The 25,602-nt window shown below is 43.4% G+C and overlaps 2 protein-coding genes across 4 annotated transcripts in view; both read left to right on the forward strand.

Annotated features, from left to right (window-relative positions):
* Window positions 1-1,674: 1,674 nt before the first annotated feature.
* METTL16 (methyltransferase 16, RNA N6-adenosine) lies at window positions 1,675-14,118 on the forward strand. Its single transcript, XM_061454219.1, has 9 exons — window positions 1,675-1,822; window positions 1,921-2,120; window positions 4,907-5,047; window positions 6,198-6,313; window positions 7,074-7,216; window positions 10,608-10,677; window positions 11,797-11,886; window positions 12,851-13,024; window positions 13,116-14,118. Exons 1-9 carry the CDS (start codon window positions 1,695-1,697, stop codon window positions 13,731-13,733), a joined length of 1,680 nt encoding a protein of 559 aa, XP_061310203.1. The 5' UTR covers window positions 1,675-1,694; the 3' UTR covers window positions 13,734-14,118.
* A 2,138-nt stretch (window positions 14,119-16,256) lies between these two features.
* POLQ (DNA polymerase theta) overlaps window positions 16,257-25,602 on the forward strand; it is a 54,565-nt gene continuing 45,219 nt past the window's right edge. The window contains exons 1-4 of one of the 3 annotated variants that reach the window (XM_061454231.1): window positions 16,257-16,495; window positions 19,520-19,702; window positions 20,543-20,673; window positions 22,750-22,906. In XM_061454231.1, the coding sequence (XP_061310215.1) occupies window positions 16,291-16,495; window positions 19,520-19,702; window positions 20,543-20,673; window positions 22,750-22,906 (676 nt within the window). In that variant the 5' untranslated portion in view covers window positions 16,257-16,290. Of the gene's footprint in view, window positions 16,496-19,519; window positions 19,703-20,542; window positions 20,674-22,749; window positions 22,907-25,602 lie in introns of those variants that run through there. The other 2 variants (XM_061454229.1, XM_061454230.1) reach the window with 2 other exon arrangements.

Below are 25,602 nucleotides of genomic sequence, written 5' to 3' on the forward strand. Positions count from 1 at the left end.
GCAGCTGGGGGAGGGAAGGCTTTTTTCTCCCCAGGCTGGACTAGCAAGCGTCCCTGGGGTTTTTTGCCTTCCTCTGCAGCCGAGCACAGCCCCTTCATGGGGCTCCTTTGGCTCACTGTGTCCCAAAGGCAGCTGCTCGTGCTCCACGCAGGTGGCCCTCGTGCCCCGCATCCGGGGGGAGGCAGCCTCCTGGACTCCCACGGTGGCCCCAGCGTGGCCCCGGGACTCGCTGCTGTCCTCTGTAGCATTGAGCACCACCCCTTGTCAGCTCTTGCCTGGCCCTTTCTGGCTGGCTGCTTCCTGCACTGCTCTCGCACCACCAAGGCACCGCTCCTGCCCTGCCTTTCCTTTGTCAGGCTCTAATGGAGGTTTTTTCCAGCTCAAGTGAAGGGTCTAAACTAAACCAGACTGAAATCAACTAAACTAAGCTAAACTAAACCCAGACAACTAAAAGAACTTTATTTCTGAATAAAACACTCTTTCTACCTGTAACCGTTCTGATTTGTGTCTTTGAAAGTGCTTTCGGTGCTGGAATTCCCTTGGCAGTTTGAGTTAATAATGGTCTCCTCATTGTACAACTCATTGTGAGCGTAGGGAATAGAATGGAATGAAATAGAACAGAACAGCTATGCTAAACATTACCCTGTGGAACAAACTGGCCTGGGTTCAGCAGTAGCAGTGATTTTTTTTCTCCTTCTTAGTAGCTGATGCAGTGCTGTGGTTTTGACTTTCAGCCTGGGAACAGCGCTGATAACACCGATGGTTTTAGCTGCTGCTCAGTAACGCTTACATTGATCAAGGACCTTCTGAGTCTCATGCTCTGCCAGGAGGAAGTCGGAAGGAAGCAGAGACAGTACATGTGACCCAAACCAGCCAAAGAGGTATTCCATATCACAGCACGTCATGCCCACTATATAAACTGGGGCCAGTTACCTGGATGGGTTAGAGCAGTGCTGGGGTCGGCTGGGGTACTGGTCAGCGGGTGGTGAGCAGTTGTATTCTCTTCCCTTTTTACCTCCTTTATCAGTATTATTATTGGTGGTTGCAGCAGTGGTTTGTAACCTTAGTTACTGGACTGTTCGTAGTTAATACCTTCTGCTAGACCAGGTTACTCCAAGCCCCTCTGTCCAACCTGGCCTTGAACACTGCCAGGGATGGGGCAGCCACAGCTTCTCTGGGCACCCTGTGCCAGTGCCTCAGCACCCTCGCAGGGAAGAGCTTCTGCCTAAGAGCTCATCTCAGCCTCCCCTCTGTCATGTTAAAGCCATTCCCTCAACCTTAAGAAATCTTTTCAATGTAGTGGATGTGACTTGGGCAGGTGATGGCGGTGAATAGCAAAGAGTGGTCTGAGCCTGAACAGGACTTTCAGCTGCTTGCACCATTTTATTCTTTTATCTTTATTACTCATTGAGTATCTAACTCTGAGGCGACCAATGTATATGAAACACTCAGGTAAAGTGCCTTGGTCTCTTCTCTATTCGGCCTCCGGGGACTCACTGCTCCCCCTTCGGCGCCGTGCTCTATGGTCTGAGCAGGACGACGCCCGCCTCCCTCCACCCCCCTCCGCCTGCCGCTCCTTGGTACGCCCCAGGGCACCGCAGTGCGCGCCGGGAGCTGGGTCGGTCGGCCCGCCTGTGGCGGGGGACGGCGTTGGCCTGCTGCGCTCGGGCGCCGGTTCCTCTCTCCTCGCCGCCATGGCCCTCAACAAGTCCATGCACGTTCGCAACCGGTACAAGGACAAGCCACCCGACTTCGCCTACCTGGCGGGCAAGTACCCCGAGTTCCAGCAGCATGTGCAGACCACCCTCACCGGCAGGGTGAGGTACGGCCCGCGCGGCGGCGGGGGTAGGCCGGGCCGGGCTGTTTGTGGCGAGCGGGAGGGCGCTGGCTCCGCTTTAAGCGCTGATTTGTACCTTTCAGCCTGAACTTTAAGGACCCCGAGGCGGTGAGAGCTCTGACGTGCACCCTCCTGAAGGAGGATTTTGGGCTTACGATTGACATCCCCGTGGAAAGGCTTATTCCGACCGTTCCCTTGAGGTTGAACTACATCCACTGGGTGGAGGATCTCATCGGTCACCAGGATGCTGGCGAGCGAGTCGTCAGACGAGGCATTGATATAGGTACTTGGTAAAACGGAATGTTTGGTGTGCTGTTTGCTGTCAGTAAAACTAGCTGGTGAGGCTTGTAACACGTCTATATCTAAACGTGAATTTCGAGAGACAGAAAAAGCTGAGCTGTGCTTGCCATGGGGAAATGGGCAGTCTGACTGCATTGGTATGTCATTTGGTTTCTTGGGGGGCAGGGTTTCTCTGTGCAAACACAAGCATGGCCGTAGCAGGCAACTGTTCGGCTTTTTGTGGCCTTGAACTTTCTTGAGCATAGCTTTGTGTGGTATGTAAAAATGGTGCTGCCACTAACCCAGGCAAAAATGTCACTTCAAAGGAATTAAAACAAGAGAGCAACTCTTCTCAGTCTTTTACCTAGTGAATTATGTTAGCCGTTACTAACTTTGCATTAGATTTCTACGTGAGTTTGTGAGTTGCATAGCAATGTTTTCTAGCATTCCTTTTAACAATGTTTTTCTGTGGTTCCAGTTGTATTTGACAGATGATCTCACTTTATAAACTGTATTTTTTTTTTCCTCAATGCAGCTATTTTTATGAGCTAAATTGGAAAAGAGCCTTAGTTAGAAACCAGGGCAAATGCTGGCAAAGCTGTGTTTTGTTTGTAGATGGTCAAAAATTTTCTGTTTATTGTTGAAAACAAAATATTTTGTAAACTCTACTGAGCATCCACAGGTGGATGATGTTGCTTCCAGTGCCATTTGTTCAGTTTCAATATCTGGATTATTGAATCATAAAATCGAGGTTGGAACAGACCTTTAAGCTCAAGTCCAGCCGTTCCCCAGCACTGCCAAGGCCACCACTAACCCATGTCACTGCAGGGATGGTGACTGCAGCACTGCCCTGGGCAGCCTGTTCCAATGCCTGAGCACCCTCTGGGGAAGGAATTGCTCCTGATATCCAGTCTGAATGTCCCCTGTACAGCTTGAGGCCGTTTCCTCTTGTCGCTTGTTACTTGGGAGCAGAGATCAGCCGCAGATGATCCCATAGGCACCTCCTACTGGGTCATATCTGGACAATATGGATAAAGCAGCAGATTAATGTGAACAGTTACTCATTAGAGATGTGCGTTTATAAGATGTACACTTATGCACAGAATTTGGTTTTCATTAGGAAAAAAATGGCAAGCTTTGTAAGAGATGGAAACTATATTCCACATGCAGATAATAAAACTGGCATTTGGAGTCCACATTTTGGGTGATTCTGCATGAATCATTTAAAAGGCACCTGTGATAGTATGTTTGGATTTAGTTCACACCCTTTATTTTTGTTGATAGACTCTTCCCTTAAGATTTCAAATGTTTGTTTTTGAAGATTGTTTTCTGCTGAAGTAAACTCATAATGAAATTGAGAGAAGCTGGAATTTCCTCTCTAACTTGTGTTTTAATGGTTGATATTAAAACTTGGAAGTTACTGATGCCCTCAAAGCTTGGTACAGTTCTCTTAGTGTTTGCTAATATGATTTATTTTTTTATTTTTAATGGAATTTTTGATCTCCTGAAATGTACTGACTTGTACTTTTAGCTGTATTTGTGATGCATACAAGCTTTGTATCATCACATGCATGGTGTGTGCATAGCTGCTTTCCTTTCATAACTTTTAAACTTGTTAACCAGCTTGTATGCATTTGATAGTAGGTTTCATTTTTGAAAACAATTTCTATGAACTTCATCATGGGTAGAAGAGACAGATCCTTTAAATCCTCCAAATATTGCAAAATCTTCAGTTTGAGTCTGCAATGAGTGTTGATGTTCCAACTCCTCGGAAGCAGTAAGTCGTCCAGGAGGAATGTGGATGTTGCAGGCGTGCCTCAAATAACCACACGCTTTTGTATACTGACAGACTTAGTTATGCTTCAGTAAGTCAGTGTAACAGTAGACTCATGATACGCCTCTGAACTCAGGGTTTGTGGTGGTGAGGTACCTTTCCCTTTTCTTGTATCTCATTAGTCCTAAGTTTGACTGTCATGGGTAACATGATCACCTAGATATGCCATAATTATCAGGAGGAATTATTTTGTGCTGTTGTGTCTTTCTGTTTGTTACCAGATTTTTATCTGTTGCATCTGTCTTTTTAGATGTCTTAACTGGCATTTCTGTTTCTTCGACCATTTTGGGCATTAGGGAAATACAGTCTGAAGGTGGTGAGGCCCTGGAACAGGCTGCCCAGAGAAGTGGTAAATGCTCCATCCCTGGCACTGTTCAAGGCCAGGCTGGACAGAGCCTTGGGTGATGTGATCTAGAGTGAGGAGTCCCTGCGCATGGCAGGGGGTTGGAACTGGATGATCTTAACACCCCAAACCATTCTGTGATTCTATGGAACAGAAATGTTTGTAGGGTTTCTTTGGTTGTGGGTTTGGTTTGGGGGATTGCTGTATGCATCAAAATAATTTATTTGTGGCAGATAATAGAAAAATGCAGAAGAAATATATATATGTGATTGAGAGGTTCTTCTTTTTTTTTTCCCCAGTAAAACCAGAATGTATTTGGCTTTTGCTATATAAGTTAATCACTGTCATATAGAAAAAAAAATAGGTTGATAATTTACTAAAAATATTTATTCCAGATTATTACATTCTTTATTTTATTAAAAGTGTATATTTGACAATGCTGTATTTCAAATCAAGAAGATAAAGTTCATTAAAGAACTGAGTAGCAGATGATTGTTAATCAGTACTTTCTGAAATCAGTTCTTTTTGTTGTAAAAAGTACATACTTAACAGTCACGCTGTGTATAATAGCAGAGACTTCTTTTGCCTTTCTCATGCCTTTTCACTTCTGCAGGGACAGGGGCATCTTGCATATACCCGCTCCTAGGAGCAACTTTGAATGGCTGGTATTTTCTTGCAACAGAAGTGGATGATATGTGCTTCAATTATGCCAAGAAGAATGTGGAACAGAATAACTTGTCTGATCTTATAAAAGGTAAGAGGTAATAACATATTTAGTAGCACCGGGTGGTTCATCCATCAAATTTATGTCTCTCCAGTTTAGAGACAAGGATGTTGTGTAGGACAGTGTTACAAGGGAAACAGAACGGATATGCAAAGAGAACGCATAACATTTTAATGTCAGTAATTTTAAATGTGAAGAACTTAATACAGGGAGAAATACTAAGTGTTTAATTTAGATTATAAGCCAGTGAACAATATGTTAATGTATTTTTAAAATGAACCATCCTTCTATTCTCATAGGAGTTAAAATTTGTTTCTCTCTTGTCTGTAGATTTCTGTACTCTGAAATGCTTGTGACTTACAGAACTGCAGCTTTGAAGTTAGTTGGTGTTCTAGGTATTATTCTTGCTACATATCACTGGAACACCTTGGTGATGGTCTGCTACCCTAATGACTTTGTTTTCTTAGGATTGTGATAAACATGGTAAATGTTAGAGGAATGCCTTCTGCCTCTGTTGTAAATATCTTCATTCTGTGTGCATTATCTGTGAGTTGCAGGACTGGTAAAGTCTGTAAGAAGTCCTTCTTCTAATAGTCTTTACACATGCTTTAACTGGACTTCATCCATATTTAAATTCCTGCTCCTTGGGCTGGAGTTTCTGTGGTCTTCAGCATATGTGTTACAGGACTTGACCACAGTTTCCAAAGGAATGATAACAGCCTTTGGGGAAAGGCAGTGGAGATCTACATTGGATGTTTGCTTTCATCCTTGTGATGGTGGACCCTAGTAAGCAGAATGTTTTCCAGAAAGGAACTCTTATCTGTTTCTTTTGTTGTGATTCTGATAAATTGTTTAAGACTATAGTATGTTTAAGACTACAGTGGTTTTGGTGTGTTTGTAGTTGCATCAGAGAGCTCAGTATAACTCAGCAGTTCTGATTGTTTTAAACAGCCTGGTGTAATTCTGCTGCTGTATATAAACATACAGTTTGTTTGTATGCTAATCCTTGACCTGAAGTCTCTTTTTGCATGTTGAGATTTGTTAACAGTTTTTGGTAGAAAGTATTGTTTAGAAAGTGTGGGTTTTATACAGTGTATTGTTTCAAGACACACTGAAATGTGAATAGCGTGCTAGATAAAATATGAAGTTCCTTACTGACCAAATTCCTGTTTTCTATTAGTGGTTAAGGTACCACAGAAGACTCTTCTAATGGATGCACTGAAAGAAGAATCTGAGATCATTTACGATTTCTGCATGTGCAACCCCCCCTTTTTTGCCAACCAGCTGGAAGCGAAGGTAAGCTAACAAGCTAAATGTTGCATATACTCAGTGGTTAGTGAGTGGGAGGGTAGCACCAATTTAACCTCTTCCCTTGAGGGGAGGTTGAGTGGAAAATCCCAAATCATTATGACATAGCATTTAAGTTTTCTTTTTCCATACCCACTGGCTCCAGAGGAGTTCTGAAAAAGTTAAATGTTGCCCTTCCCAGAGTGGAGGATGACCTGTAGAATTCTTTCACAGGTTCTTGCTGTCTTAGAGCATTAGTTTGGAAAATAGCTACTACATCCAAAATCAGGCGCCTGTTGTGTACCAGTGGTACAGAGGAATTAGCTTCTGGCATTGTGCCTGTCTGTGCTTTTTGTTTCCTTAGTGATCTAAGCAATATCATATATGTCAGAACAGTTCTTTCAGTACCCACTGAATACAGTCCGAAATGTAACTGTATAATATAGGGCAGAAAAAAATTTAAGTGTTGAGATTAAACACTATAGATTGTGTAGATGCATGTAACTAGCATATCTTATATGTTTTTGAACCACATACTTCTTATTAGCAGGATAGTGATGTGACAAGTAACTTACCTAGGTTTGAGATTGTAGGGGATTCACTCAGTTATGCTTATTTTTAATGTATTTCTCTATTATCCATGGTTATTATGGGGTGGGGAGGGTAACTAGAGGTGCTTGCTATCCATTAAAGACAGAGGCAGGAAGCAGTGTATAAAGCAGCCTAATGTTTCATTAAATGTTCATCTCAAGTGCTCTTTTTCATCCAGGGAGTGAATTCTCGAAATCCACGGCGTCCTCCTCCCAGTTCTGTGAATACAGGGGGGATCACAGAAATTATGGCTGAGGGGGGAGAACTAGAATTTGTCAAAAGGATTATTCACGATAGTCTACAACTTAAAAAGAGGTTACGGTAAGTGCTTTATTCCAGTTAAAAAAACACCAAATCAACCCCCTTTTATCATTTGCACGTGATTTCTGCCAAAGAATCGGGTATTTTAAGTATGAATGTACCTGTGGTCTGGTGGTATCTGTTTGGTTTGTTTAATGATACATATACATCACAAATTAGTCTCAGTTTATGTAAGATTAGTTGTTCTTGAGCATGAAAGGGTTACAACTCATCACTGGAGGCCAAAAAAACCTGTACAAGTGACACCTGCAGCTTGCAGCTGAATTAGCACACATGCTTGCTAAAGACAGTCAGGTGGATTCTTAAGGGCTTCTGGGTTGGGGGAGGATTTATGGCATTGGCTGTTCATGATCTAAAAGTTTCTTTTTGTGGCAGAATGTTGGTAACTTGCAGCTAAAGGACACTATTGTACTGAATGCTGTCTTGGGTGAGCATAAGCTGCAGGAAAAAACGAGTTCTTCTTTTGAGCAAGATGAGCAGATGGCACATCCTCAGTTTTCTGACTATCAGACTTCTGCTCCTCCAGCTGTGTACATTATGATTCTGGCTCTTCTGCAAGGCTCCTTTTAGTTTTTTGGTTTTGTTCTAATACCCTTCTAAATTACAGCTACTAATTTCTTTGTGTGTGTGTGTTACTGCAGTTTCATCAGTGCCCTAAGCAGAGGAAATACAGTCTGCTTTTTGTACATTGAAGAAGTGTTTTGCTTTTCGTTTATTCAGACCCAGCTAGGCTTAGCATTGCCTTAAAACCTCATCTTCATCTGTCTAATACCAAATTTTTTCTTTAGAATGCTTGTTTTCTAGTAATGGGCCTGAAAAAAATCAGGCTATATTCAGTTTTGGGAAAGAACAAGGCAAAGCAAACTGCACTGGGCTCTGTTAGAAATGCTTCTATCTTCTAGTGTTTTGAAAACAGTTGAGAACATTTGCAGAGGCTGCAGTTTTGCAAACCTTGAAATGTGTGGCTTTTTGGGGCCTTTTTTTTTTCCTTTACATTATGGTCTTCCTTTCTTTGTCACCCTCAAATCTTACAAAGTATAAAAGTGGGATAGATAGTATGTCAGAATGGTAAAATAGAGGTTTTGATGTTCAGAAGTGGTTCTCTAAGGTAGGGCAGAGGATGCATTTGTGATGACTTATTGAAAGGCTGTAGCAGCATGATTTCTGGTTCCACATGTTGTGTGTAGATCCAGGAGAAACTTGCTTTTGATAAGTTGCCATTCGATGACCTTCAGAGGAGGAGCAAATGTAGTAGAGAAATGACTGATGTTACTTTCAAGGCAAGAAGTCTTTGCCTTGTAAAGGTGAGATGGAATTATGAGGAATGCATCATCCCTGTATTGCTCCTCTTGGCAACATCACTTCTCTAGGAAAGAGGAGGGTATCTCTTGATCTGATAAATTGCTTAAAGCATAGAACATACCCCGGATGCTAACTTTGTGTCGTAGTTAGGGAAAATAAGAGTCTGTTACAGAAAGAACAGTTCACTTCAAATACCGTTTCCTATTTTGTTAAAGATTAGGTTTGGCAACTCCACCAAAGGGCAGTGTAATGAACTGTTAGTAAATAGAGATTCCCTTGGGACAGGACATGGTCTTGACTTACTTACCCCCATCCTCACTTCAACTAGGAGTCACAGATTTAGGATGTTGTCATTTTGGGAAAGATGTGTGTTTTCATTTTGCCAGAAATCTTGGGGTTTCATTTAAGTATTGTTGCATGAAATTCTGTCTGTCTATTGCATTATGTGTGTGCGCTCGCAGCCCAGAAAGCCAACCATATCCTGGGCTGCATCAAAAGGAGAGTGACCAGCAAGTCGAAGGAGGTGATCCTGCCCCTCTACTCTGCTCTCGTGGGACCTCACTTGGAGCATTGTGTGCAGTTCTGGTGTCCTCAACATAAAAAGGACATGGAGCTGTTGGAACAAGTCCAGAGGAGGCCACGAGGATGATCAGGGAACTGGAGCACCTCCCGTATGACGATAGGCTGAGAAAGTTGGGGCTGTTCAGCCTGGAGAAGAGAAGGCTGCGTGGAGACCTCAGCAGCCTTGAAGTATCTGAAGGGGCTTATAAGGATGCTGGGGAGGGACTCTTCATTAGGGACTATAGCAATAGGACAAGGGATAGCTGGTTAAAACTTAAACTGGGGAAGTTTAGATTGGATATAAGGAGGAAGTTCTTTACTATGAGGGTGGTGAGGTGCTGTCACAGGCTGCCCAGAAAAGTGGTAAATGCTCCATCCCTGGCAGTGTCAAAGCCAGGTTGGACGGAGCCTTGGGTGACATGGTCTAGTGTGAGGCATCCCTGACCTCATGGTCAGGCAGGGGGTTGTAACTAGATGATCTTAAGGTCCTTTCCAACCCTAAGTATTCTATGATTGTATGATTATGAAGAAGGCAAATTTAAATAATTGTCCCTTAACACCGCTGATAATACTTTAGTGTACAATATATTTGTGTATGTGAGCAATTAAAGTGCTTGTCTTCAGCTTAAATGCATATTCTTGAGAAAAGTGTCCTTTGATAACTGGGCACTCTTTAACATTTAATTTATGAATGAGCTTTTTGGATCCAGTCATCAAATAAGTATGGAAGAGGGGATTGTTGAGCTCTACTAGTGATTGACATGAAGAGCAGAGGTGTAATGTTTAGATATATGAAAGACATGGAGCTGGGTGGAAGGATGAGATTCACCAGAAGGGAAAACAGATGTCTTTCCTTTTTTCCCCTGTTGGTGTTTCCTGATGAAGTATGGTTTAGGTGATGGAATCCCATATATCAAGTTAGAAATGAGCAAAAGTGGTAGTCGGGTGTTTCTGAGGCACAAATGCTTGTCAATAGTTGAATATTCCTTCTTATTCTGATTCATTCTGCAAAGAAAGTGGAGAAATTGAAACAAATTATTGAAAGGGGTAACATCTTCCACGTAACTGAAGTCACTCTTTGAAACAAGATTCTTGGTTGTTTAGGTGCTGTTTCAATAATAGCTTTCATAGAATCATAGAATGGTTTGGATTGGAAAGGACCATAAGATCATACAGTTCCTCCCCCCTGCCATGGGCAGGGATACCTCACCCTAGACCATGTTGTCCAAGGCTTTGTCCAGCCTGGCCTTGAACATTGCCAGGTGTGCCAGGCATGGAGCATTTATTTACTAAAACCTCAAAGAGATTCCCCTGTCCAGTTTGTCTTTAAGCCTTCTGTTCCAATATATGTTGTACCATGTCCTAACTGCTGTGTTTCAGAGTGTGATTTTTGTTGTTGTCTTTTTGTTGTGTTTTTGAAATCTCCTACTGTTCTTGCAGGTTTCTGAAGAAAGTAGTTCTTCCTGGTAGTTGCCACTTTCAGTTGACCTGTCTTTGTGACGTACTTTGTTAATGTGTTCTTTTGTAGATGGTACAGTTGCATGTTGGGGAAGAAATGCAGTTTAGCACCATTAAAAGAGGAACTTCGAATCCAAGGGGTAAGTTCATGCGTAGTACTGTATATGTTCTATACAATATGTACTGTGTTCAGTGCATGTGGGTAATTATTATTGAATTATTTTACTGAGGTTTTTATTTGCAAGACAAAACTGTGATTCCTTGTTAGAGGAGCACTCAAAGTGGTTGAGATTTAATTATTGTAGATTCAAAGCTGATACATAAATAGAACGTATTGTCTCCAGATTTATGTTTTTATCACATGTAGTAGCAGGTCTTTGTCATGCTAGAATGTACAGGGATCCTGCTTTAAAATAACTTTAACAGGGCTGTTGTTAACAACCACAAAAATATAATCTAGCTCTCTTTCCTCTTAGCTAACATGAAATCTAGCAATTTGCATGATAAAAAAAATGCTAACATCATTCAAGAGGCAGCACTGGTTTTTTTGTGTTCAATTCTGGCACCAAGTAAAATTGAACCTTCTGCTACTGTTCTCATGCAAGAAGGCTGTGTAAGGACTTCTTAATGGCTTTCTGAAGGAAGTGTAGTCTTCTCTAATTTCCATACAAAGAAAATGATTGAGAGAGTTGTTCTTGTATGTGGTGGAAGATGGAAGGAAAGAGAATGCCTGCGAAATCAGTTCCCAGAAGGATGAACTGCAGGCCAAAGGGAGTCTGTAAACTCAGTGCCAAAAGCAGGTGCTGAGCTAGGCACAAAATTTCAAGTATCTGACATCTTGGTTGTTTAGGTGCTGTTTCAATAATAGTCTTAATGTGTTTCATGGAATCATAGAATTGTTTGGATTGGAGAGGACCTTAAGATCATCCAGTTCCAACCCCCTGCCATGGGCAGGGATGCCTTACCCTAGACCGTGTCACCCAAGGCTCCATCCAGCCTGGCCTTGAACACTGCCAGGGATAGAGCATTTACCACTTCTTTGGGCAGCCTGTGCCAGTGCCTCACCACCTTCGCAGTAAAGAACTTCTTCCTTATATCCAAGCTGACATCCATGAGCCGTGTCAGAAAGGATCTCCATTTCTGTTACGAGAAAATGACTCTATGCTAACTTTGTATTTTTTAAATATTTGAAAATGTGTGCAGGGAAGCAGTGTTGTTTATGAATATAAAATGAAGCTTGGTGTTGCTGCTTTGCACAGGTTCCTAAAGTTACCCATACTGAATTCTGTCAAGGACGCACCATGAGATGGGCACTGGCATGGAGTTTCTACGATGATGTGCAAGTACCTGTAAGCTGCTTCATTCTGGTTTGCTTGTCACTATCTCTGCCTCTTACTTGAGGAAGGGCCTAATGAGCTAGGACCACTGTGAAACAAATTGTCCTTCTTCAGACCAGAATACTAGATGTGTGGTGGGATTTCTTAACTGGCCACCAGTCTGTTAGCAGTCATTAGATACGATTCAGGAATAACCTGTTTTTAGGAAGGTAAAAGAAGCCTGTATAGGAACTTACTGTAGGTTTCAGTGAAAGTAAGGATCATTTGTAATATACTTCAAATAGCAATGTTGTAGTACTAGAAATATGCCAAGTATGGGACCAGATTTGAGCTTTAAGCTTCCCTCTGAGAACTTGGTTTTAATTTACTGAATAGATTCAGTACCAGCTAGACTTGAACATGCCTATTTCAGACTTGCCTATGAGAATGTAAGTGGAGCTTATTTACCTTGCATGAGCCAGTTGCTTTTCTGGATCCATATGTACACATACTTGAAGATAGGTATAGACAATAACCAGCCTTATAGAAGATGCAAGTAAACCTTCAGTGAACTTTCATCAAAATGTGGATATTAGCACTATTCTCAAGAGTAACCACACTTTTTCATCTCACAGAGAATAGTTTGAAGGAACCAATGAAACATTTTGGCTAACGTCTGAAGATAAACTCCCTGTCCATCAGGCTAGTGTACGGTGCATGATCCTGCTAGCTGGTTTTATTTTCCTGTTAGCTGTTTTTAATCTAAAACTCTTCGAAGTGAAACACAGGCCATGTCAATGACTGTTTAGTGGATTACATTTTACTCTTCATAGAAGCATAGAATCAACCAGGTTGGAAAAGACCTTTAAGACCATTATCCCAGGACTGCCAGGACCACTGCTAAAACATATCACTCTTAATCCCATGTCTTCTGAGTACAAAAGTCCTCCCACTAACACTGCATAACTTTATAATTTGTTTTTCTTTCTTCTTCTAGTCACCTCCCTCTAAAAGAAGAAAATTAGAAAAACCACGAAAACCAATTACATTTATGGTCTTGGCTTCTACAGTCAAAGAGTTATCCATTAAAGCTGCAGCTATGGGTTGGGATGCTGTAGAAGCCATTGCTGTGGTTAGAGCCTGGGTAGAGAAGATTCTCACTGATCTGAAGGTACAGTATAAAGTGTTATATGTTAAAACAACACCCTACTTGAAAGCATACCTGTGAGGACAGTATGAAGTTCTGCTGTTTTCTGCAATAGGTTCAGCACAAACGTGTTCCCTGTGGAAAAGATGAAGTTAGCCTGTTTGTGACTGCCATTGAAAACTCCTGGATTCATTTGAGGAGAAAGAAGCGAGAGAGAGTAAGGCAATTACGAGAACTTCCTCGAGCTTCTGAAGATGTTCTGCAAGCAATGGAAGAGGAAAAAAACAGCCAGAAGAGTGAGAGCAATAATTCAGGTTGTGAAAACTCCAAGACTGAAGACTCTGAAATGGCGTTTATGGCACCTGATGAGGATGTCCAGTTGACCACAGGTGACGAGCTACCAGAAGAATCTGCTGCCAAAGAAGAATGTGGTGAGCACGTGAAGGAGAAGGAGACGGAAGCAAAGCAGGGAGAAACGTCACTTGGCAAAGGTTCCAGTAATGCAAAGGAGGAATCTTGCTCTTCAGAGGAATCTAGCAATCTGACAGTTGAAAAAGAACAAAGCCCCAAAGAAACTAGTAGATGTTTTCTCTTTAAGTGTTTAATGAATGTCAAGAAAGAAGGAAACGATGTATTAGTAGAAATGCATTGGGTTGAAGGGCAGAACAGAGACTTGATGAACCAGCTGTGCACATACTTACGGAACCAAATTCTTCGACTGGTTGCTAGTTAGCCCTTTTTCCTACTTTGGTAAAGTAAGTCAGTCCTCAAATTTTGTAAACTATTTTTAATGGATTAAAATTTTCAGTTAGCAACACCTGGCTTTCCCAATTAAAAATAATATTAAAATGGAGCTAGAAGTCCTGTTAATATTTTAAATAGCTTTGTCAAAGCTGCACTCCATTGGACATGAGGTCATGGGGAAGTAATACATTTTGTGCTGCAATTGTAAAGCTACATGTTAAAGTGAAATATGTCGGTTTGAGTATTTCAGATAGCAACAGTGCTTATTCTGGTATATTTTCTGGTATAATAGACTTATATATTGTTACTAAGTAGAAATCTTTACTGAAATATTTTCTTCAGTATTTTGTCAATAATAAAGCAGAAAATGGTTAGTCTGCTGTGGGAATTGTTTTCTGCAGCAAGGAGTCTTCAACAAAGGATTTACGTATGTCTCTGTTCCCTTTAATGCATTCAACCTTTGGTCTGCAGGGCTGGATGCATCCTCCAAGGGTCAATTCATTAAAATAATCAGTTCAGAAGAAACACATGTTGTACCTTTATGGTGCTTGGACTTTGAAACACAGAAGAGGCTACTGTTAGCATCTGATACTGTAAACTTTAACAACGAAATAAGCTTTTTTGAGTTGCTTGCTTTAAGGACGTTTTATCTATATTGGCTGTTCCATTAGACCATTCCTTACACTAATTCAAATAGAATTGTCTGAAATGACAGCAGTGTTCTTAAAGGATGTTGTTTCCCTTTAATATTTTAAGATAGCTTTAATGACAGGAATGAGAGCACATGCTCATCTTTGTGGGCCAGAAATTCCTTATGCAGGACAGAGGGTACAGAAGCTTTAGGCTGTTGCGGAGGCAGACAGCTAGAAAGAAGGCTGCTGCTTGCACACTTGACTCCCTGCTCCTTTTTACCACCAGCTGTTTTCCCAGTGTTCCTGGGCCAGTGACCAGTTCTTGTGAGGAGAGAGGATGAGGGACATGGGTCTTGGGTGCCTCAGAGAGGGTATGTGCATGTGTTTGAAATGATGTGCACTGGCAGTGCTTCACATGAAGTCAGCCTCCCAAGCTGTGATCTGTTTCTCTGTAGAGATGTACAGAATATGGAGAGAAAGTTCTCTCTAAGGAAGAAGCTCTTCCTGTGAGGGTGCTGAGGTGCTGGCACAGGGTGCCTGGAGAAACTGTGGCTGCCCCTTCCCTGACAAGTGTTCAAGGCCAGGTTGGATGTGGCTTGGGGCAACCTGATCTAGTGGCAGGGGGTTGGAACTGGAGGAGCTTTGAGGTCCCTTCAACCCAAACCATTCCAGGATTCTATGAAAGTCTTTCTGAGAAAGTGGAACGTGTGTGTGTGTCAACCACAGTAAGATACACTGCTGATGGACAGAAGGAAATGCTGCATATGTTCATGCCATTGGAAACACTTCAAATGTTCACCCCTAACTCCCGATGTTTCTGGAAAGATTAATACATTGTCTTAAGTTGAAATTAAAAGCAACTTGGAGAAGCCTTCGTTTTCTCCCTAGAGTCTTACTCATTATATATCATGCTTCCTAGCACTGCAGGTGAGGATGGACAGAGAGCTGCATTTTTTGGGTATTGCAGAGTTTTCACGTACCTGCTTCTGACACTGATGTCACTGGGGAGAGATAAAACTGCTCTTTTAGAATCCAAAGAGGTTATTTTGGCTAGCTGAGCCATTCAAACCAAAGCAAGGCCGTTTGTACTGTCCCATCTTTATAATTTCAGTCTCTTCCTGCAACGTTGAAGAAGCTCTACCAGGTTAAGTCTGTGTGCTTGTGGCAAGGTTGTTTTGTTAAAGCAGACTCCTTTACATTGCTTCGTTAATTACCTGTGTCTTTCACCTGTATGATAACATAACATACACTCCTGAGTGTTGCTTAAACAGCCCCAGGTATTTTTACACAGAAACCCAATCACCTGGGGTCTGGATAACCATTGTAGGAGTTCAGACATTGTCTTGACACTTCATTTAAAACAAATACTGTAGCAGGGTACTGTGAACTCATTACAGGTGAACTGATTACAGCAGTAATGGGTTCAAACTTAAACAGGGATAGTTCAGGTTAGATATAACGAAGAAGTTCTTTACTGTGAGGATGGTGAGGTGCTGGCACAGGCTGCCCAGAGAAGTCCTGGCAGCGTTCAAGGCCAGATTGGACAAAGCCTCGGCCAACCTGGTCTAGTGTGAGGCATCCCTGCCCATGGTAGGGGGTTGGAACTGGATGATCTTAAGGTCCATTCTGTGAAATTCATTGACAAAGGTGAGTGTGGCGCTTGGGAGCCAATCCTGTGTTGGGAACGAGGAGCAATTAAACCCTGTGAGCTGTGTGTGACCGCAGAAGCTGCCGCAGGAGCTGTGGGATGCACGGGCGTGCCGGGCGGTGGGTACCCAGCTCGCTGCGGGGATGCCTTCCCCACGGCGGGCATGCGGCGGTGCGCGGCTCCCCTGCGGCCGCCGCGGGGAGCTGTCCTGCGGCACCGAGCCCGCCCGGCGGCCGCTGCAGCTCGGGGGCGGAGCCGAGGTTTGAATGGCGCGGCGGGAAGATGGCGGCGTCCTCCCCAGGGGCGGCTCCGCACCCGCGGCCGCGGCGCTCGGCAGGGGCAGCTCGGGGGGCCCGGGGCAGGCTGGCCCGCCCGGTATCGCCGCTCCCTGCCGCCGCCCGGTGCTGAGTCCGCCGCCCGGCCTCGACCTCTCCCTGCGCGGCAGCGGCAGCTCCGCCACTGGCTCAGCAGGTACCGGGGCAGCCTCTTCCCATCCCTCCCTTCGCTCCGGGTAGGGACGTGCAGGGGGGCAAGGACAGCGGGGCTGTCCCGCTCGGCCTGCGGGTCGGTGCCCGCTGAGGGCATGGAGCTGGGGCGGGCCCGGGCGGTGCTGGAAGGGGTCAGGGGCTCTCTGAGCCGCTCCCGGGCCGGGATGCGGGGCCTTGGCCCGGGGTCTGCTCGCCGTCGGGTGGGAGTAGGGTGCCTTTCCCCCGCGACGGCAGCGGCTGCAGCCGGAGTACGTTCTGATGGTAGCATGAGCGGTAGCGCACGAGTAGGAATCGAAGGATCTGGCAGCCCTATTCACTCTCTGGTTGAGGAAGGCGAGAAAACGTGTGTTGTGTGCGCAACTTGTGAAGTCGCGCTGCTTTCACTGTGTGTCATGCACCAGCAGCCTCATTCTTGGCTTGGCCTCTAGGTGCTACCATAATACAGACAATCAGTATTGTCTGCGCTTTTTGGTGTATGATACAGGGCTGAATTGTGGTTTTAAATTGATTCAAGGACACAATAAGCTGATATTGTGCTTTAAGTGGTCCTGGTTTGTGCCCTGATACCTGCAAATGTAGAAAAGTGTTTTATTACATGATATCTTGACTGTATCTATACACACACACACACAAAATTTCCAGGATGTTATATAAACATCTCGTGTTATATAAATAGCTCGTGGCAAGATGTCATATAAAGTGGGCCTGTCACCAGCCAGGACCACTGAAAGGGATGCTTCTAAATGCAGTACCTCTTACTAGCTCATTGTGCTCTCGAATCGAGAGAGAAATCAAGGTGTACACAGCATCGTGGTGTATCTGACATCTAAAATCAAGGTGTTTATATAACATCCTGTAACTTCATCTCTTCTGCAGTTTTTCTGTAACCCTTCAAAGCATTTACATCCTTCAGCCTCTTTCCCAGTCCTGTCGCATTTTCTCCCTGCTATGATTATGTTCTGCGAGATCCAGTCTTGTCAGCTTCTGCAAATGGAGCTGAGGGAGGCAATGGGAGTATTTCCACAGGACAACTCCTCAAAGACCACTGAGTAAGTGGCACACTTGTCTCCAGCTGGCACCACTTTTTGGAAGGGTTTCCTTTTGGAGAAATCTGATGTCTGGGGCTTTTACATAACACTGTGCATCTTCCTCATTTTGAGTGTGCATTATCCTCATTCCTTAGCACTTTTTTGGTAGGTAAAAAAGAGATTAGTGTCAGTGATATAGTCCTGTACACAGATCTTTAAAAACCTAGGCACAGGTTTCCATCTCATGTTCAGTCCTGATCTACAGATGTTCTCCAAACAGCAGAATCATGTAATCCATTCCTTTTTTCATCTTTTACATGTAGTTCATTGGTTTTAACATTAAGAAAGAAGCTTGAGATCCCATTGTGGATGTTGTTTTTATGTTTCTGAATCCTAATTCTGCCCTGTGAATCACTGTATTGGGTTTGCATGGGAATGTTTTTGGAAGCAGGGGGGGCTACAGGGGTGGCTTCTGCAAGGAGCCGCTAGAAGCTTCCCCTGTGTCTGACAGAGCCAGTGTCAGCTGGCTCCAAGATGGACCCAGCACATGGACCTAAGGCCAAGCCCATCAGTGACAGTGGTAGCACATCTGGGATAATGTGTTTAAGAAGGAGAAAAGTTGCTGCACAGCAGCAATTGCAGTGGGAGAGAGGAGTGAGAATAAGTGAGAACAACAACTCATCAGATGCCCAGATCAGTGAAGAAGGAGGGCAGGAGGTGCTCCAGACACAGAGCAGAGGTTTCCCTGCAGCCCATGGAGGTCCATGTGGAGCAGATACCCATCTGCAGCCCATGGAGGACCCTATACTGGAGCAGGGGGATGCCGAAAGGAGATTGTGACCTGTGCGAAGCCTGCGCTGGAGCAGATCCTGGCAGGACCTGTGGCCCTGTGGAAAGAGGAGCCCCCACTGGAGCAGGTTTGCTGCAGGACTTGTGACCCCCACGGGGGACCCAGCCTGGAGCAGCCTGTTCCTGAAGGCTGCAGCCTGTGGAAGGGACCCATGCTCAAGCAGTCTGTGAAGGATGCACCCCATGGAAGGGACCCATGCTCAAAAACAGTAGCAGCTTATCCCCAGTAGTGTTTCTGATCTAGCCTGCCCTAGTGCTGTCAGCAATGGTGGGAAACTCTTCTCAGCTCCTGGAATGTGCCAGGAGAAGAATGGCTGCAATAGAGGCAGTACACAGAACTGCTCGTTTTGCATTTTAGTTTGACAAGGTCTTTCACAGCCTGTTTTGTGGGAACTGTGTAGTCACAGGGAAGGCATTCCTGTGGATCGGAAACCTCTATCTCAGATGAAGAAAGGGACAAAACGTTGTAGTTTTCTCACTGATTTGGAAAAAGGGAAGAGGAGGGAAGGGAGGAGGCAATATCTGTAGCCAGCTGAAAATCATTTAGGGTCATAAAGACAAGAAATGAGACAATAATTAAGCTAGAGGTACTGGCCGTGTGCTGGAGATTCTCATCAGTGCTGATAAACTGAAGTAACACACATTGTACAGAGTAGCTTGAGATGCTCGTTTGCTTTGTGCAGGTTTGTTCATACATTCATAAAGCAAGACAAAGGCTGGGCAGTTCTGTGGTCTCTGAGGATTACTGAACTCTCTGTAGCAGTATAGGTAAAGATGAGATGGCAAATATGTTGTAACGCTGTTATATTAATCAATGCTGAGTATGTATTTGGTAATGGCTGCTCTGTCTCAAAAGCAAATATCAGAGCAAGTGTTTGGTGAAGAAATTATTTGAATACAGAAAATCTTAGAGGAGGAAAACTTGAAAAAATAATTTCAGGGGATAAGCAGAATGGTGAGCCATCCATAGGAAATACTGAGGAAAAGAACAGGGAAGATGGTTTCTTCTTACCTTTCCTCATAATACAGGAGCTTGCAGAGAAGTTTGACATTTAGGTGTATAACCTAAGTGACCTCAGGTTCAAGGATGATACTTGACTTCTTTGGTTTTTCATTTTCTCATCCTAAAGGGCAACATCCACAGGTAAATATTCCTGAAGAACAAGCAGACAAGTTGCTCCTTGCAAGCTGGGGTCTTCCCAGAGCGGTTCTGAAGAAATACCACAGCCTGGGGGTAGTACAGATGTTTGAATGGCAAGCAGAATGCCTAATGCTCGGACACGTTCTCGAAGGGAAGAACCTGGTTTACTCAGGTATGCTGACAAGCCCAGTCCCCCCTGACATTCCCAGTGCCCTTTACAGGAATGTATTGGTTCTGAAGGGTTCTGATCTGGCAGATAAAAAGGTCAAGATCCTGTTTATCCTGGAGAGACCCCATTGAGACCTCTTCCACTGCAGTACCTCAGACCTGGCTTAATGGACTCCTTTCCAGATGTGATGAGAGACTTTTCCCCCCATTTTCTCTGTTAGTATTCTTTTAGAAACTGAAAATTAGGAGTCAGTTAATGACAACTCTCTTAACCAGGAATCTGGGAAATGACAAATTCAGTGTCTGCTCTTCATGGGAAGCAGGTCCCAGAGCAGCACTGGGAGGATGAAGAACTTAGAAGGCAGGTGGGTGATTTTCTTAGGCTTGGAGTTGAGTTTTATTTACTTGATTCCAGAAGACTTTGGGCCTGACTGCTAGGTAATGGCTGTCCCCTGGTATGTGGCATCTCCTCTGCGGTTTTCTATAGACGATGGATGGGAAACAGCAATGCTCACCAAGCAGGATGGGTTAATACATGGGCTAAGTCAGTAAACTTGTGGCTGATCTCTACTGTCTTTTGTTTGATTACTTTTATCCCTTGCTTATCTCTGAGGTGCTGTTGCTTCTGGAGCAGAGCTAAAAAGACAAGGTGTGGTAGCATGGTGGAAGAGGCTGGAAGAGAAATACTTTGCAGTCTTCTGGGGTTAACTGAAATGTGGTTGTGGCTGTGGGAGAGGGGCATCAGTTGAGAAGTCCTGCCCAAGTTCTCCAGTAACTGCTTTCTATGCTAACTTTATAAAGCTTCTTTCTTGGGTTTGATTTATGTATTTCTTTTTAATTCCAGCTCCTACCAGTGCAGGAAAGACTCTTGTTGCAGAATTGCTTATTTTGAAGCGAGTCCTGGAGACTCGTAAGAAAGCTCTTCTCATCCTTCCCTTTGTCTCTGTGGCCAAAGAGAAAAAAAGTTACCTGCAGGTAAGTAGCATTCTAAGAGGGTAAAGTTACACGTTGTGTTGTTGGGTCACGTTTTTTAAGCAGTTAGAAGTTTTATGCATGAATTTGAGGAAAAAATAATATCGCAGAGTTGTTTCAGAAAGGATTTGTAGGTAGTTTAAAATGTGTTCATTGTAAGTTGAAGATAAAAACCTGGCAGTTTTAGCTGAAAAAGGGAGACTTGGAAAAAATTTAAGGAGTTGATTAAAACAATTTAATTTCAGCTTTGACTTCTAAAGCTTTGTTACTTGCATTTATCATAGAACCATAGAATAGTTCAGGTTGGAAAGGACCTTAAGATCATCCAGTTCCACCCCCCTGCCATGGGCAGGGATGCCTCACACTAGACCATGTCACCCAAGGCTCTGTCCAACCTGGCCTTGAGCACTGCCACGGATGGAGCATTTACCACGTTTCTGGGCAGCCTGTGCCAGCACCTCACCATCCTCACAGTAAAGAACTCCTTCCTTATATTTAACCTGAACTTCAACTGTTTAAGTTTAAACCCATTACCCCTTGTCCTGTCACTGCAGTCCTCAATGAAGAGTCCCTCTCCAGCATCCTTGTAGCCCCTTTCAGATACTGGAAGCTGCTCTGAGGTCTCCATGCAGCCTTCTCTTCTCCAGGCTAAACAGCTCCAATGTTCTCAGCCCGTCTTCAAATGGGAGGTGCTCCAGCCCCTCATCATCCTCGTGGCCTCCTCTGGACTTGCTCCAACAGCTCCATGTCCTTCATGTGTTGAGGACACCAGAATTGTACACAATGCTCCAAGTGAGGTCTCACAAGAGCAGAGCAGAGGGACAGGATCACCTCCTTTGACCTGCTGGTCATGCTCCTTTTGATGCAGCCTGGGACACAGGTGGTTTCTGGACTCAAGCTCACACTGAAGCCGGCTCATGTTTATTTTCTCATCCACCAACACCCCCTTCTCCTCAGGGCAAATTTATTCACAGATTTTTATAATACACAAACTTTAAAGGGATTTTCTAATTAGAGATGTCATCTGAAAAAAACTACAAAGAGAAGGTGCCAACGTTATCTGAATGGATAAAAGGATATTTTAGCTTTCCTTGGGGGTGTTCCACCAGAATTTAGTGCCTTTGATTTCACTCTGACTTCACTACAACTTTGCACTGACAGAATGTGGTTATGTCTTGGCTTCCCCACCCCAGCTATTTGAAAACAAAATTACAGTGGGAACAGTCTTTTTAAAACAATAAAAAAGACTTTTTCTTGAAAGACTTTCATAGCAAATGTGAGCTAATATGTCAAAGTAGCGACACTTACTAAGGCCAAATACAAAACCAGCAGGCACTTTGATCAGTTTCTGACATTTAAGACATTTTGGGTGTTAATAAACTGGCATGGTACCTTAACCTTGCAAATTGCTAGGAGATGCTACAAATTGAGTGCAAAAGCTACTTTGTAGTGACTGATGATGGAGACATGCTTTTGCTTTAACCTTGTAAAGCTGGAGGATTTTCAATGCTGTGCTGTGCTACTCCTGGCCTAAGGTTTGGCTGTAGCTGCGTGTACTTGAAATCCTACGGTATCCTCCCCATCTAGTTCAAATCTCTGTACCTTTTGTTAATGCAGTGTGTAATATCCCAAAGCGTTGGCACTGCAGTGCCAAGCTGTGAGGAAAAGAAGTTGTTTCTTAACTTTCAGTGGGAGATGTGACATCTTTGTGTTTGGGGTACCACGTTTGGTATTTCTCAGGAGCAAGGCTCCATCCTACATAACCCACTGTTATTATAAACTGTTGCACTTGTGTTGCATGGTAAATGTTTAATACAAAACAGTCGTCCCCATCTCTTACTCAGCTATGCACACTTTATCCTGCAGTGTGTACTGTGTGGCTTGGAAATAAAAGATGACACTGGGGAAAAAAAAAAAGATGTAGCAGTAAATAGCTGAGCTGTGGCTTTAATCTCATTACTTGGCATTGTAAGTACTAGAAATCATGGTTGTAGGTTGCAGGCTTTTATGTGGTTCTAGGCATTGGTCAGAACGCAGAGTTGTAACCTTGGCGTGTCATTCTGTATCCTTGGAAAACAGGCACTATTTCAGGATGTGGATGTGAGAGTTGAAGGCTACATGGGAAGCATGTCTCCTGCTGGACGTTTCTCTGCCCTGGACATTGCTGTCTGCACCATTGAGAAAGCCAATGGTCTAATCAATAGATTAATAGAAGAAAACAAAATGGACTCACTGGGTAAAATACTAAGGCTTAACTGTTGTGGGGATGAGGTTTATCACATACTCTGAGTATATGTGAAGTCATGGGATAGTTCGTGTTTGCTCAGTTCTGTATGTGACAGGCATGCAAGATAAGAAAATTGAGCAGTTTTTCTTCCTCCAGAGCACCTCTAATTTGGATTTAGGAAGGCAGTCAGGACTATTCCGTGTAGCTTGGTGGCTGGGGTGTATAGGTAGAAGCTGCAGTTCTTAGCTTCTCTGGTATGGATGGCAATCCATGGGCAGTGATTAGCTGCATTAAGCGGTGATCCCCACAGCTAGAAAATGTCTTCTAATTAATAAAATTGAGTTAAATGCCTGGGATTTGTTGGAGTTCAAGAACGTATGTATGTTTGTTTTGGACAGAGACTGTTATCCAGCATCCGTGGTTTTCTTCAGTTAGCTCAAGGAAGAGGAGGAATTGTGTTTGGTGCACATCTGGGTCCAGATAAGTGGAATGAACACACAGAGCTCCTTTGGGTAGGGACAGTGACTAAGGAAGGCTGTGGCATTCATTTCTCTCTTGTAGCTCACTCAAAAGCCCACTGTTCTTGTAATGTAGACTTCTGGATCAGTGTGGCCCTGATGGCCACTGGATAATTGTAATACTCATTTAGTGTTTGGGAGGAGAAAGCCTGAAGAAGCTTTATGTTTCCTTTGGAGAGAGATGTGTTTTGCTAGTCCAGTCAGAAATCTATTAGCTTTGCTTCCCTGCTCAGTAAAGCTATACCCAATTATATTTTATACAGTAATCCCTCCCAGCTTCATTTTGGCCTGTAACATAGCTGGTTGCTATTTTAAGACTATAAAAATTGGAAAACTAGATGAGTGTCCAAGTGCTGTGAGACCTCCACTTATGAAACTGCTGTTCCACGGGCATCTGGTGTCACAGTATTCTGCAGCATTATATGCCAGAAGAGTTTATTAAATACAAGAGAGAATAAGGGAAATAAAGCCTTGCTGTTTTTTTTCAGAGTGCGCTATCATGAGATAACTCATTCACACCTGCATCTATAGGGGCTGAATCACCATGAATGCTTTAGACTGCCAGTGGGCTGGAAGATGAGTGGGTGATCATGGTTGTGCAGCATTTTAAGCTCATTCAAATGAAGGCTCCTGCAGTCCAGCCTGATTCTTGAATGTATATCTTCATCCCTTCCCTTGCAAGAGAATGTGATTGTGCGGTTAGTTATTTCAATATATGGTTACTCAGTTTAGGGGTTTTTAGTCTTGTTTTAAATAAGGTTAGTTTGATCCTAGGTCACCACACTGTACAAGCTGTACTGCCAGCAGAAGGCAGAGTGGGGTCATGATGTTCATATTTATGTTGGCTTGGAAGCATGCTCAGTATACTAAAATACATTATTTAATGATAACATCTTTCAGAAGCTAGAGATAAGCAAAATTCCTTTGGTTGGTACCTTCATTCCATCCCTCCATTTTGTTGTGCTCTCTCAGGTGAATGTACCCGAGAAGAGTCATATAACCAACAAAGTGATTACAAGATATGTATGAACATGTGTCCTCAACACCGATACATCTCTGTTGCAATCCCTCATTTCTCTTGTGCTCTAATATAACTGTATAACTGAAAGAAGGATAAAAATATTGTGGGTTCCTTTTCTTTATGTCCTTATTTGAAATGAATTTTTAAGTTAAATTTGAGGTTTAAAATTTGTCAAGTTCTCGCCTTAAAGATGAGGTTTTATTTGGAGAGAAGTTTTCTTAAAAGCTTCAAAATACAGGCATGAACTTAAAATGCCAGCTTAACTGTCACCTAAAGCAAGGCAGCATGTCTGAAACTGCAAGATTGTACCTTGTCTTCTAATTAAGTCTAAATTTAGACCAGTTCATAACGAGGGTGTTTTATCTTTTGAGATGAGTTACTGGAAGATGACTGCAGTTCTGGCTGGATTCCATCTCAAGCTTGAGCTGTTCCTTTTGTTGATGTCAACCCCATGCTGATAGCTCACGTTGCCTTTGGAAATCGTCGAGAGAAACTCAAATCCCATGCCTGGCAGAGCTCTCTTTGCTGTATGAAGCAGTTAAAAGCAATTTTGTGTGGCTAATTATAATAGAACGTGTGTCAGGTTTGAACATCCTGGTACACAAAAGATGCTGTTCCTCTTCTTGTTCCACCTCTTGACACTGATGCTAGGGAAATCTTTAGGAAAGTGGTTAGAGAAGAATCTGCTGCCCTCTCAGTGTGTCAGCAGGGAATGGGTTTGTGATGTGCTGTCATGATACTTAATTTGTTTCTCTTCTTAATTTAAACTTAAAATTAAAAAATTACTGGTTTAATTGTATTAAAAAAAGGGAATAATCACATCCTCCCTGCCTGCTATTCAGACCTTTTTTGTTTTAAGCAGGATGTGCACCTGAAGGAGCCTAGTTATGCTACAGTAAACATGTTGGATAGCTCTCGGGTACTTTTCTGTGGGTGCTTTTCAGCAGTCTTCTAGAGACCTACTTGCAGACAGAAACAGGAGACTGAGGCCTCATCCTCAGGAGCAACACAGCGCGATTCAATTCTGAGCTTGCTGTTGAGTAGAAAATGCCATTGCATGCTGGGACCTGAAGTCCTCCTTGGCTGCAATTCCATTTCCAGATGAAGATCCACTTTGTGGAAAACGTTGGTTGCCTGATGGCTGCTGCTGTGTTATCCCAGCGGGT

Source organism: Pezoporus flaviventris, unplaced genomic scaffold, assembly GCF_033815535.1.
Source record: "Pezoporus flaviventris isolate CSIRO_AGI_PZ_B2104156 unplaced genomic scaffold, CSIRO_AGI_Pfla_v1 ptg000015l, whole genome shotgun sequence".
NCBI classification, from domain to species: domain Eukaryota; kingdom Metazoa; phylum Chordata; class Aves; order Psittaciformes; family Psittacidae; genus Pezoporus; species Pezoporus flaviventris.

Coding starts and splice junctions, on each gene's coding strand:
- METTL16 (XM_061454219.1), top strand. CDS start 1,695: ATGGCCCTCAACAAGTCCATGCACGTTCGCAACCGGTACAAGGACAAG. Junction 10,678..11,796: donor AGGAACTTCGAATCCAAGGG/GTAAGTTCATGC, acceptor TGCTTTGCACAG/GTTCCTAAAGTTACCCATAC. Junction 11,887..12,850: donor ACGATGATGTGCAAGTACCT/GTAAGCTGCTTC, acceptor TTCTTCTTCTAG/TCACCTCCCTCTAAAAGAAG.